This window comes from Pseudonaja textilis, chromosome Z (genome assembly GCF_049901715.1).
Source record: "Pseudonaja textilis isolate UNSWEBS1 chromosome Z, rPseTex1.2, whole genome shotgun sequence".
Taxonomy (NCBI): Eukaryota; Metazoa; Chordata; class Lepidosauria; order Squamata; family Elapidae; genus Pseudonaja; species Pseudonaja textilis.
Genome location: NC_142008.1, coordinates 78,913,081 through 78,926,784, shown reverse-complemented (window position 1 = coordinate 78,926,784; position 13,704 = coordinate 78,913,081). Strand labels below are relative to the sequence as shown.

At 39.6% G+C, this 13,704-nt stretch overlaps 1 protein-coding gene across 8 annotated transcripts in view; it reads left to right on the top strand.

Moving 5' to 3' along the window:
• The window catches only part of INVS (inversin), a 112,038-nt gene that overhangs the window by 96,548 nt on the left and 1,786 nt on the right, over positions 1-13,704 (top strand). For 4 of the 8 annotated variants that reach the window (XM_026702345.2, XM_087917001.1, XM_087917002.1 and 1 more), the window contains 4 exons: positions 2,216-2,511; positions 9,995-10,772; positions 11,795-12,021; positions 12,702-12,785. In XM_026702345.2, the coding sequence (XP_026558130.1) occupies positions 2,216-2,511; positions 9,995-10,772; positions 11,795-12,021; positions 12,702-12,785 (1,385 nt within the window). Of the gene's footprint in view, positions 1-2,215; positions 2,512-9,994; positions 10,773-11,794; positions 12,022-12,701; positions 12,786-13,704 lie in introns of those variants that run through there. The other 4 variants (XM_087916999.1, XM_087917003.1, XR_015740223.1 and 1 more) reach the window with 3 other exon arrangements.

The following is a 13,704-nucleotide window of genomic DNA, read 5'->3' as shown; positions in this document are numbered from 1 at the left end:
TTTGTTTTTTTGTTCTGGTTCTTCCACTTCTTTAATTAGAGGGGTTTATTCTTTCTGAGGCAGAGAGGGGGTGCCTGCTCTCTGAATGAAAACAATTCTATGATTGCTTTCTCTCCTCCCCCCCACCCCCCACCCCCCCACCCCCATTTGTTTCTATAGTCTGAGTTACTTCTGGCAGGGCTTTGATTTCTTTGGCCAGGGTAAATCTTTCCAATTCTTCCAATGCTGCTTCTGTGAATCCTTTATTTTATATTACGAATAAAATACTCTCTGTTCTGTTATTTCTTACTCAGAGTGTTATTCTTTCCAGAACTGTTTCATTTGTTTCAAATATCCTCTTACTATACTTGATCTATAACAACAGATAGATCATTACATCTTTATTTTCAAGGTTTATATATTTGCAGTAGTTCTGATCTGCTTGCCCTGGTTGCTAAACCAACAATTCTGAATACTGTAGCCCATTTGACAGATTTCTCCTGCGTATAAATGAATTTTACTTACCTAATTCTTATTTTCTGGATTAATAGGAAAAAAATTTGCTTGATAATTTATGTTGAATTCAAACTTAAGTATTTATACCACGTAAAGAAAAGGTATCACATATGTATATTATAAAGTAATAATATTATTGCAAAAAAATTAAATAAGCTACTTTTTCAGTGTCAAAGGCTGAATGATTTAGCTTTCCAAGGTGTAATTTGCAACTCACTTTGTAGCTTTTCATGCTCTGAGATTAAATGAGCTGCTTCTGAAGAGAATGCATGACAAGATAGCAATGACAGTTAAAATTAAGGCTTTTTCCTGTCACATCTCGTTGAAACCACACATTTCGGGATTGTTTCTGAAGCAGAGGAATCAATGAAGGCATGCTACATAAATGGCCTGTTGTGTGTCAACAGTCACAAATCATGTTACTACAGTTAAAGTTTAAAATGGCAAAGAATATTTTGATCTGACATTTACCATCTGTCCATTGTTTAATATATTTTTTGTCTTAGCAGGTTTACTTCTATTTTCTTAAAAAAAATCTTTGTATTTGGGCTTGTACTGGACTTCTGCTTGCAACAAACTGACTGCCTAAAGAAGGCTGTCATATTATTGGGGGGCAAATTAAATGTCTTGCCAAATAAAAATACCTCTTTAAAGGATGGAAGGGGACTAAACAATCTTGTCTTCAGAATTAAGGTGCTGGAAATAAACTATGGTTGCCTCATGTTTCCACAAAGAATTGGCTTTAGTTGTGAATGCAATACATAGGCTGCCAATCCTTACTGGAAGAGATATTCAAATATTCTTCAAATATTCTTAGTCCTCAAACAAAAATATATACAGCAATTTACATTTTATTAAAGAGAAAGACAGCACAATGTATTTATTGTATTTATATCCTTTTTACTCTGGGTACAGTTTATGTAGTGTTTTCCCTAAACTTTAATCCCAATAAAGTAAGGTACAATGAGGTCTGTAGTTCAGAAGTTATTTAAACCAATACTTTCATCACTGCAGTGAACCATATCTACACTTTGCACAATGTATAGTAAATATGCAGTAATGTGTCATATTTTCATTAATTTTTATTCCTGGATAAGTTTCAAAGGCAAACCTACATAGAATGTGTTGCATTGATCCAATTTAGATTGTAACCAAAACATTAATCAGAAAAATTGACTACATATGACCAGCAAGACTTAGGTGTGATCTTCGCACTTGTGTTGCTGAATTAGCTTTTCTTCATCTAGAACTGATTACTTGATCTGATGTTATGCTTTTAAGCTTTTTATTGCTGCTTTAATATATATTGTATTGCTTATTTTATTTTCTATATACTATGTTTTAATGTATGCTTTAAGCATTTAATTAATGTTTAATTCTTTTTTTAAAAAAACTTAGGGATTTTATATAAAAAGCAGATTTTTTAAAATTAAGATATAAATTCTTAGTTTATGATGATGTATGGAATTTTCTCAGTCTAATTCAATATGCCAAATATTTTATATTAAATATGTAGTTAAATAATCCAGTAATTTAATGGATTAGGTCCTTTGGCTGTTTTGAGTGAATAATCTGTGATTAGCAGAAAAAAAGTACAAATAATATGTGGTTTTGAGCTTTTAAAACGATTTATAACATTTTAAGAAGAACTTTTCAGTGAAAAATTCAAAATAACTCTTATAACCCATTAACTCTTAAATATTATAAACATTGACTGTAGGAAACGTGAAGAAGAAAATAGAAGAAAAGCCTCAGAACAGCAGAAAGAAATGCAGAATTGCAAAACTACTAAGATCCATGTGCAGCAACAGAATTTTCCAGAGTTGGAAAGAAATCATTTGAGAGTTCATACTTCACAATGTTCCATTCCACCTGTTAAAAGGCCTCCATCTGGCAACGGGTCACAAAATCAACCAGGAAAAGGCAAGAGAAGCACTGTTTTATCAAGCAAAGTGACTATCAAGAACAAAGGTCATTCAGTAGAGCTACTTGGGGAAGATCACAAAAGAAAAATGGGTGTGTAAAACTCTTTTACCATTTGTCAAGCCTAAAATCAGACTCCACTTCTCAACCATAAAAAGGAGGACTGGGAAGGCAAGAAACCAATGCTTTATACTACCATATATACCACAGCAACATTTGTACTATTTGATTTGTGCCAAGTAAACAGCAAATGCATCTTGATTTATGGAAGTATCAGATTTTGGGTCAATGGAGGATAGTTATATTGATCATAGAAAAAGATGTATTAGTATATAAAAGTATAGAGGTACTGAAGAAAAAAGGGAAAACAAGTCACTATAGTTTTTGAGGAAAGATTCAAATGGCTGGACTGATAAAAGCCATAAAAATTGGATTGAAAGAAATAATCAACTTAAAAGAAAATCATACAGACCGCGAGTAAAAAAAAATCATACTGACCTAAAGTAAAAATAAATTGAGTAGAATATAGCATATGTAAAAAATAGGTTGATAAAAAAGGTAGCTGAGTAAAGATATATGTAGTTTGTTAGTTTGAGCTCCAAGCTTGGTAATTTGTTTGCAAATGTTTCATCACTATTCGAGGAAACATCATCAGTGCGTTTTGAATTGTGCTCACCTGTCAGAACACAGGTCTTTAAATATCTTTTTATGAGATGCAAATTAGTCTGAATGTTATTTGTTCGGATATTTCTGAGTCATGCTCTTATTTCGGACTGTTTGATTGGCCGGCTGTTGTTGCTGGGCTATGGTCTTTGGTTTTTAAGTACCAACTGTGAGGTAGATTGGGATTAGAGTTGTTTATCTGGGTACTTCTGAGTCATGGTCTGGTTTCAGCTTGTTTGATAGTTGAAATGGTTGGCTGTTGTTACTGAGATGTGGTCTGATTTCTTGTGAGCCGATAGATTATAATTTTATTGCTGCATATTGGGGTGCCTATTTGTTCATTTTAAATGCTACCGTGGTTGATGCAGTTCTTTCATTTACAGCGATTGGTAGACTGGGTTGAATATTAATCATTAAAATCCTCTTTAACAAAATACTATTTGAATTAACCCCATTTATATATTCATAGCCTCCATGCGTTTCCAGATGATGCAAGGAGCTAAGCCCCTGAGTGGTCCCCAAAAGTTTTTAAAATTCTTGCTAAAACTGTGAAGTGAACTGTGGTCTGAGATTATTCTCTCTGGGGCTCCGTGCTTTATAAATAGTTTGGTTAAGGTGTGGGCATTTGAGATTTTTTGAGAGGGCAAAAAATGCACTTGTTTAGAAAATAAATCAGTTATCACCTTAATCATGATGTTTCCCAAACTATCTCAGATAGCTGTACTATAAAATCCATGGAAACCTTTTTTCATGGGGCTTTGGGGTCCCAATTCTACAGTCACCAGATTTATGATCCAGGTGATGGCGAAGGGTCATGTATACTTGGGACCTAGATTCTTGCAGGATTGCCCTAGCGGCAGGAACTTGGTAGACAGATACCCTTTATCTCCTATATTATTTATCTCCTTTTGGCCCCCACTCTTTCTGGTAGCTTGTCTATTCTGTGTTTCTCTTGTGGCTTCTAGCACCTTACAAACCACAGGCCAAGTATCTTATACAGTGTTAATCCATTTGGCTAGCAGTGCATTTGAAGTGATCTGCTGGGGGAGATCTGGCATGGGCACGACATATGCATTGGTAGCTATTTGGAAAGGGATAATACTGGTGCTTCCTTGTACAGAGTTATTGTATGCTATTTCTCCGGCAACTCCACAATAAAGTTCATTGATATTTCCTTCCAGGGGACTGATTCCAGGGGCCATGCTGTGCAGCAGCCCTGGTGGTCTTCCAGGTAGCCTTTTTGCCAGTGCACACCTTGGACAGCCGACTACATAGGTCTTTATGTCCTTCATAAGTTTTCACAAATCTAAAGTGCCCCACCACTTTGGTATTGTGGCTGTGCTGTAGCACCAAGGTCTGCTGGCTTGCCAGAACATACAGTTTGGTCCCCATCCATGTCAACCCATCTCTCATTGAGAGCTCATCCCTATGTTGTTGGAGCCACTCATCTTCCACTAAAGCCTCTCTTACAGTTTTCGTTAGATCTTCAGCTACTGTTGTTGGTGAATCTCATTACTGTCTCATGAGGGCTGGTGCCTCTACTTGCTTAGAAGGGATAATGGAGTTGACTTCTTCTCTGGCACTTGTACTGTGGTATCCTGGAGAGGGTATCTGCAAGGAAATTCTTGCACCCAGATTGAAGTCCTGAGCCCATGAAACTTGCTTGGGGAATAGCTTTCTGCAGGGTTTTAGTGCTTCCAAATTCTTAGTCTGTCCATACCTCGAAAGGAATTCTGCCTTCCAGGAACTGCCTCCATATGAGGAGAGCCCAGTGAACCATATAGGCTTCTTTTTCCCAGACAGCCCATCATCTCTCTATCACAGAGAATTTGCAAGAAGTGTAGGCACAAGGCTGTTTCTCCCTTCATGTTCTTCTGGAGAAGCACCACTCCCACAGCCACGACACTGGCATCTGCTTGAATTATAAATGGTTTGCCTGAGTTGGGGTGCTTTAAAATGGTCTCAGTGGCAAAGAGGTTTTTTAACTTCTCAAATGCTGCTTGATACTCCAGTAAGCACTTTAAGGGTTGGTTAGGTATTTATACTGAGCCAATAAAAGTTAGAGAAGCTGAAGAATTTCTGCAATTGTTTCCTTATCCGTATGGTCTCCCACTCTAAGATTGCCTGTACTTTCTCAGGGTCTATTTCCACACCATCGTGCAAAATCCAGTACCCCAGTCTGGGCTTGTTTAAGTCATACTTGGACAGTTTTGCATAATGCTGCCCTGAGCTTCTCAAGCACTCGCCTGAACAATTTTACATGCTCTTCCATCATATCAGTATAGATCAAAATTTTACTAGGACTCCTTTATACAGATATTCATGCAGGACCTCATTTATCAGTTGCATGAAGACAGCTAAGGCTCCATGCAATCCAAACGGCATCACTCGGAACTGGTAACCCAGTGGGGAGTTGAATGCCATTTTCCATTCATCACCCTTGCTGATCCTCACTTGATAATATTCCTCTCTCAAGTCCAATTTTGTAAATATCCTCCTCTTCGCAAGGTGTCCCAACATGTCCTTCACTTAGCGCACAATATTTTACAGACAACCTAAAGGACCCATTTTTCTTTCTTTGAACAGTACAGGGCCACCATTTGCAGCTTTGCTGGCTGCATAAAGCCTCTGGCCAAGTTCTTGTCCACAAACGCTCAGAGTTCCTCCATTTCTCCAGATATCATTGAGTACAACTTTGGCTTTGGCAGTTTGACACAATTTCAATAGCATAGCCTGGGAGTAATGGGACAGGAGCACATCAGGTTCCCCTTCACTGAACATCGCCATTAATCACAATATTCTTTGGGAATCAGTGGTCCCAAAACCTCTCCCCCCCAAGTTTATTGGCAGTTTTCACTTTCACTTTCTCAACTGCAGGCTCGTGGTGGCTCTTTAAAACTTTCACTATTGTGTTTCAGCCAGATAATTTCCTCCACATCCACCATCCAATTCTGTCCCAATTAATGGAGAGGTTCCACTTTCTCCACCACATTAAACCTAAGAGCATAGCTTCAGTCACTGCAGTGATTACAATGAACAGAATGGTTTCTACATGAGTCTTCACTTTTAACTCCATGGGCTCAGTCAGACAGATATTGACCTACCTAGTTGGGAAAAGGTTATGGGGTTTTTCAACTTCCTTAGCTTCATTCCTAGCGTCTCCACCACTTGAGGGCTGATTAGGCAGCTGATACAGCCTGAGTCCAATAAGGTCATTAAAATCCCTTTACTGCCCGAAGTAGCCACAGTGATCTTGACCCTAGCAATCATAGGGATGATGGGGCCACTTGCCATTGGGTCATCTTCCCCCTTGCTATCACTCGTACATTGCAGGGTGCATCTTGAGTTCTCTTTTCCTCACTGGACAGAGGAGTGAGCTCTACAACATGTTATCACATGTACCGTGTTTCTCACAAAATAAGGCCGGGCCTTATTTTTTTTTTGACCCTCGAAAAAACAGCAAGGCCGTCTTTTCGGGGGTGACTTAATTCCCCCCCTTGCATTCTCGGGCAGGCAGGTGGCGACAGCTTGGATGTTGACCTCGACATTGGTGGGGTACTTCATATTAGGAGACCTTCCGCCACCGTTGCTTTCCTTTCTCCCCGTGCTGCTGTGGTGTTTAGAGCAACGCCGTGGCATTTGGCGCAGCCATGTGCGGCCACCCAGGGCTCCTCCCTGCAATCGGAGCCCGGAGGAGACACTCTGCTTCAGGCGCTCCTGTCGCCGCCTTCCCTTCACCTTCAAAGGCAAAGCCAGTTCTTTTAAAAATGATGCCCTACTACAACAAAGACTCCCCTGCCTGAGAGGGCAGCCCAACCCCACGTGGGGAGGCGAATCTCCTGGGGCTGCAGTGCAGGATCGGCCCACCCCGGGAGAAGCACCCAGCCGCCATCCCTGCCTGGTGCCGGGCAAAGCGTGAAGAGCTTCACCTGGGGCGCACAGCACAGCTGACAGGCAGGCCCTCCTGCCCAGCGGCAGAGCTCTCGCCAAGGCAGGAAGCACCTCCCCGCCGGACCCTCCGCTCATCCTGTCAGAGCTGTGCAGGCTGGGCAGAGCCGGGAAAGCAAGCCGCGGGTGTGCACGCATCTGCCAAGCGAAAGAGCCAACCCGACCCGAGCTTGGCTTCCTTCCCAAGTCCGTCCAGCCTGAACCCGAAGGGGCCTCCGGGAGAGGCCGCCCAAGGCAGTGATAGCGCCCACCCATCCGTGGACAGGGAGGCAAGGCGATGGCCTGCACCGCGTCCTCCTCCAAGCTGAGCCCCACCGAGTGAGCGCCTCTGCCTGATGCCTGTGCCGCTACAATGTTTGGAGCTGTCGGTGCATTTGGAGATGCGTGGGGATGGGGACGGGCTGGGTGAGGGGTGGAAAGGACAGGCTGCTTTGGGCTCTCTCCGCTGGACCCGCTGGACAGGGAAGCAGTGCTGCCATTGCCTTGCCTCCCTGTCCGCGGACAGGTAGGCGCTATCACTGCCTCAGGCAGCCTCTCCCAGTGGCCCCTTCGGGTTCGGGTCGGCTTGGCTCTTTCACTTGGCAGGCAGGCGTGCACCCACGGCTTGCTTTCCCGGCTCTGCCAAGCCCGCACAGCTCTGGCGCAGCCCTGGTGGAATGAGGGTCCGGTGGGGAGGCGCTCGCTGCCTTGGTGAGAGCTCTGCCGCTGGGCAGGAGCACCCGCCTGTCAGCTGCGCTGGGAGACCCAGGCAAAGCTATTCATGCTCTGCCCGGCACCAGGCAGGGATGGCGGCTGGGCACTTCTCCCAGGGTGGGCCGATCCTGCGCTGCGGCCCCGGGAGATTCGCCTCCCCACATGGGGTTGGGCTGCCCTCTCAGGCAGGGGAGTCTTTGTTGTAGTAGGGCATCATTTTTAAAAGAATTGGCTTTGCCTTCGAAAGGGAAGGGAAGGCGGCGACAGGAGCGCCTGAAGCCAAGTGTCTCCGCTGGGCTCCAGTTGCAGGGAGGAGCCCTGGCTGGCTTTGTGTGGCTGCGCCAAAAGCCGCGGCATTGCTCTAAATGCTGCAGCAGCATGGGGAGAAGGAAAAGCAATGGTGGCGGAAGGTCTCCCAATACGAAGTGCCCCACCAATGCCGAAGTCAATGCAGGCAGCACCATATCCGGGTATGCAAAAAAGTACTTCCTAACGGCAAGCCCCCCCCCCGCCCTTCCTCCCAATTTCACATGTTTAATATAGGCCTTAATTTGGGGGGAGGGGCTTAATTTGATTTTATGCCTATAAAACATGCTGGGACTTCCTATTGGGGGAGGACGTATTGTTGGAGAAACACAGTAGATCCTCTGTTTTGGCTTTGGTGGGTTCTTTTCCCTCTTTGGTTGGCTTCGAGGCTATGTGGTGGACATTGTGGCGCAAGTCACTCTGCCCCCAAGTGATCTTCCTTGACACAGTGGAAATATCCAATAGGACTCCCAACATAGGTGCTTTGGAGAATAAGTTGATCGCCGCTTCTCTGTGACAACTCCTCAAATATCCTCAACATACCCTTAAGTACCCTTCAGCCCCTCAAGGTAGTTAGTTATTATATTGATAAAGGCAGTAGTAAGAAAACAAGTGTGAATTCTATATTTTTAAAAATTGTGTTCTCTGTGCTTTACACATATGGGTTATGTACTTGTACAGCATCCAGTACAAAATCTTCCAGAGTAGAGACCTGCTTGAAGAGTACAAAAGGAATGGTCTATACATCTGTAATGTATATTTCATTGCTGTTGAATATTTCAGTTTCTTTATATTATAATATTGTAATCCTTGTCATACTTATGACCTTAATGCTTGTAAAGATATAGAGTAAGTTAATTGCATTCTTGGTATACTTTAGTAGTTATATCAATCCTGTTTTGTAATGATCTACAGCAATTGCAAGAGAAATATACTGAATCTGCCAAAAGAACCTGATTTTTGGAACTGTTTATTATGATATATAAAAGGCATTGCTAATCTTTAACAATGTCTTTCTGCCTCCGAAGAGTTTATTTATAATTTTGCATTTATAATTTTGTTCAAGACTGTTTTGGCATGACTTCTGGCACTCTCTGTGAGCAAGTTTACTTTCATCAGCTAAACAGCTTATTAGAACATAGAACAACAGAGTTGGAAGGGATCTCGGAGATCTTCTAGTCCAACTGTACCTGTAAATTACAGAGATTACAATAAAAATTGGTCTATTACCTATAGCAATAGTTCTTTGCGTAGTAATGTGTGAATTCACATAATCCAAACTCTGTCCCTACTACAATGCCTATTTTACTTGATTGTCATTAAAAGCATTCTAATGAACCATAGAACATATGAGAATAATGGAAATTATATTTGAGCATGCATACTTCTATATAGGAGTGGGGTTCCTATCTAAAAACTTGGTTAAGGTTCCAGGCCTGAAAACAAGAGACCATGAGTTCAAGTCTTGCCTTAGCCATGAAAGCCAGTTGGGTCACCTTGAGCCAATCACTTTCTCTCAACCCAACTCACGTCATAGGTTGTTGTTACAGGGAAAATAGCAGGTGGAATGAGTGTTGGGTATGTTTATCACTTTGAGTTGTTTGTAAAAAATAATAAAGGCAGGATATAAAAAACAAACAAATGTATGTTCTGGAGGATACTGAGTAGGATATTGTAAAGATTCAAACATGGGTGCTTAAAAATTACCTATACTCTTTTAGAATCCTGCAACCTATGCTGTATTATTTGTTTATATTTAATAGTTAATGTATTAAACCATCTTATTTTAACTTTAAACTTAAACTTTAAACTTTAAAACTAGATCTTACAAGTTAACTGGAAAAAAATTATTTGGTATCATAATAATATTGAGTCTCAAAATTGTTAAGCTTACTATATTTATCCGTATCAATCTAACCATATTTAATAAATGACAAACATATTTGTATTTATCTCATTTCCACAGGTGTATGTGAGGCAAAGAGTACTAGCAAGCCTGCCTATATCTTTTCATATTCCTGTAAGAATAATGACCAACATACTGAAAGAAAACATCAAACTGTATCTGCTACCTTATGCAGGGATGGCAAGCCGCCTGCAACAACAGCTGGTATGTTTGTGCACATCAGCAATAAAAGGCATAATTCAAACACTAAATCTCCCAACCCTGGGGAAAAATCAGATCATCCAAACTTGTCAGTAAGGAATAATATAAACCATTCTGAAGAAACAACAGTTTCTATTCAGGATGACAGATGCATTAGTAGAAGCAGTAGAAGCATAAGGAACTCGGGACAATGTAATATAGTATTTAAAAACAATCCACATCAATTAAAAACAAAAAGTAAAGAATCAGATAATAAAAAATGGTCCTTGGCTAGCTCAAGTAGGCCTGGCAGTGCCACAATAAAAACAATGAAAGCTGAAAAGGCTACTTCAAATGCTACACCTACCCAGATTAACAAAATGAAAAATAATGACATCTGTTTGGTCGTCAAGAATGCAAGTGTTACAACGATTGCACACAGCAAGATGACTAGAGGTGATGCAAGCCAGAACAGAGAAGCTCTATTTACATCCACGATTTCAGAAGATCAGCCTGGTTTTGTTCAGCATAAAAATGCATACACTGAATCAGTCCCATCAGCAATTCAGATGCAAGTAATAGAAAAAGAAAGAGTAAGAAAAGAGCTCTTTCAGAGGAAGTATAACGCAGCAAATGTTATTCAAAAGGTGTGGAGAAGGTATGGATGAGAATCCTCCATTCTATCTCATTTTAATTACTACTAAAGATTTCATCATGAGGTTTAGCATATATTTAAAATTGTGCTTTTGTATACTTTGAGCAATGTGATGTCAAGTATATATGTAATGCATATATGAATTGGAAAGGATGTAAACAGATGGAGTAGTTATAAGGTTTCTATTGTATTGTACTTTGCTAATTTGCTCAGTATTTCTCAATTTGATTTAGATCATCAGTCCCAGAATTCAGGAAGTAGTGATTCAAATAAGCACATATGATAGAACATTGGACATTGCATCATTTTTTAATCTGTCATCCTTTTGTTTCCGTGGTAACTTTTCACAATTTCAGATATGTTAAATAGTTTTGAAGTATAAGAGTATTAGATATCATAATAATGTAGAAATAATGCAATGAGCAATCGTTTAGCTGCAGGAATAATTATTCTCATGAAGAAAGGACATACATTTTTTGCTAGAACTATCCAAAAGCAGAACCCAAGTATCAGTGGAAGGCAAGAAAATGAATGAAATTAGACTTATATTCCTAAAATAAAGAATCTGACATTATATGAAGAATTTTGCCTCTATCAAGCCTTGTGCTTGATTATGAAGATATATTTAGATGAAATTATCCTCATATTAAGAAACAGATTTATTATTCATTTTTAAAATGTCTTTATATTTTAAAATTGAGAACATGGTGTAAAAGTTTAGAGTTTCTGTAAATTTTACATATTTTATAAGTTTAAGGATTGAATTAATGTTATATGGATTTCCTTTTTTTCTCTGGTTTATTATTTCTCCGCTTTTTATGTCTTCTATATTCTATGTAGAAAGTGGTTACTGTATATCTCTGAGTTTTTTATATTTGCTTATTACTTTCTTAAAATGTTGAAGATGAGGGGGTTAATCCAATTAAGAAAAAATGTTATTATTGAAAAAAAATGGTTAATAGAAATATCTGGAGTTTAAAAGAAGTAAGCTAAAACAGAATTTCCCACTTGTTTTCTCCTTCTAGCTATCAGTTAAGAAAACAATTCCTTCAATTTTTTAGCATGAAACAGCAATGCAAAGATGAATGGCAACAAAAAACAACTCTCTTGTGCATTAAGGCCATTTGGAACAAAAAGTTAAACTTAACTGCACCTAAAGCACTTACTTCAGGCAAAATCCCAAAGGCAATCAACAAAAACAGCTCAGGAAACAATTTGGTACAGAAGTCAACCACTCTGAAGCAGATATATGGTAATAAAATATATAATAAGCACGTGTCTTAAGTTGAAAAAAAAATTGTCATAATTCTTTTTTCCCTGTCTGTCTAAACTATCATCTAATTACCTACCTACCTACCTACCTACCCATTTATCCATGTATTCTCCTTGAACTAATGATTCCTGCTAGAATAACTGTCAAAGCCAAGAGAGACTTTGGACGGTTTTGGTAGGTTTCTCAGTTTTTTTTCCTTTCTTGGATCAAGAAGTGCTAAAGCGCAGCTCAGGATCTTGTCATACCTCAGATAGGCTACTTCAATAAATGGGAGAGGGTGCCATTTATGATTAGTTGGCAAAGAATGCAGCAACCCACCTTCTAACTAACATTAGTTTACATTGTTTGCTGATAGATTTCTAGGCCCAGCTCAAGGGGCTTTAATTACTGTCTTAGACCCTTTGGAATATCATCTTCAGGTAGCATTTGTCTACCTTATATGGTATTGCAGTGGCAGTATGCTGTGTGGAAGACCCCTGAAACAGCTGCCTCCTGAAGGCAGATATAACTTATGAGGTCTTTTAGTAAAATTATGAAAACACTGCTGTTTAAGGGGGCATTCATTATTTATCATTATTTTTATTTATTTTATGTTGATCATTGCTTTTTATTCATTGAGGCAGTCATCATTCATACACTTTGGAAATTTGTTTTTAAAGGGCACTCACAAGAAGGAAAGGTGAATCACCCAATGAGATTGCCTTCTTCAAAACAGCAGTTTTGCGAACTTCAGTTAATATCAGGTACAATTCTGATGTATGTGATAATAAACATTAGGTGCGAGGCAAAAGATATATACTATAGCAACCTCAGAAAAAAAGGTACATTGTGGTGATTACTTGAGCGTGTTAGGAAAAATGACAAAATGGTATTGGTGAAAGGGCTTCCTGATAAGGCCATCTGAGACGTGTGGACATTTCACTAGCCCTATTGCTAGCTTCTTCAGGGAAGAAATCACAACATGTCATGCCTTTATATATTGGCAGTGTTCATTGAGGCAGAATACATATAATCATCATTAACTTTTTTTGCTGACTCCGCCCCCCCCATGCATTTCTTGATCACATAAACGGAATTATCAGCATGAATAAAGAGAATCCCAGTACTGATATCCACCAGTCTGTTTTTAGTTCAAATGGTACAAGATTTTGTCACCATCTTGTAGATTATCCAGTCTTCAGTTGCAAGAAAAATTCGTGGAGATTTTGGAAAGGGACACAAGTCAGATAAACATGTAATTAGGTCTAGAGGTGTAGAATACATCAATTAAATGGTGCTCACTATAATGCATGGTGCTCTATACATTCTGAGATAAATTTTTGGAAAAGTGTCAGAATGATGTAGTGTTCTTATATTTAACTAGTTGAATTATCCATTTGAGCTGCCTGCTTTTTTCCCCAACAGTTTTCATTTTTTCAGATAAAGTATGGCACTACTAGATGGTACTCATCATCTTTGAATGCTTCTTGATGTATTATTCATTTCTAGTCATTTTTTTTGATGTTATCAGTTTGAAGAATGCCCAAGTATATGTAGTGATCATCTTCATCCAGATCTTGATGTTATTCCCATAGGGCATCTTGATTCAATCATTCGCTATTTTTGCCTGTTTGATAATAAGCTTGGCTATTTGTCCAGTCCAAACTAATTTTTTTTTAGATA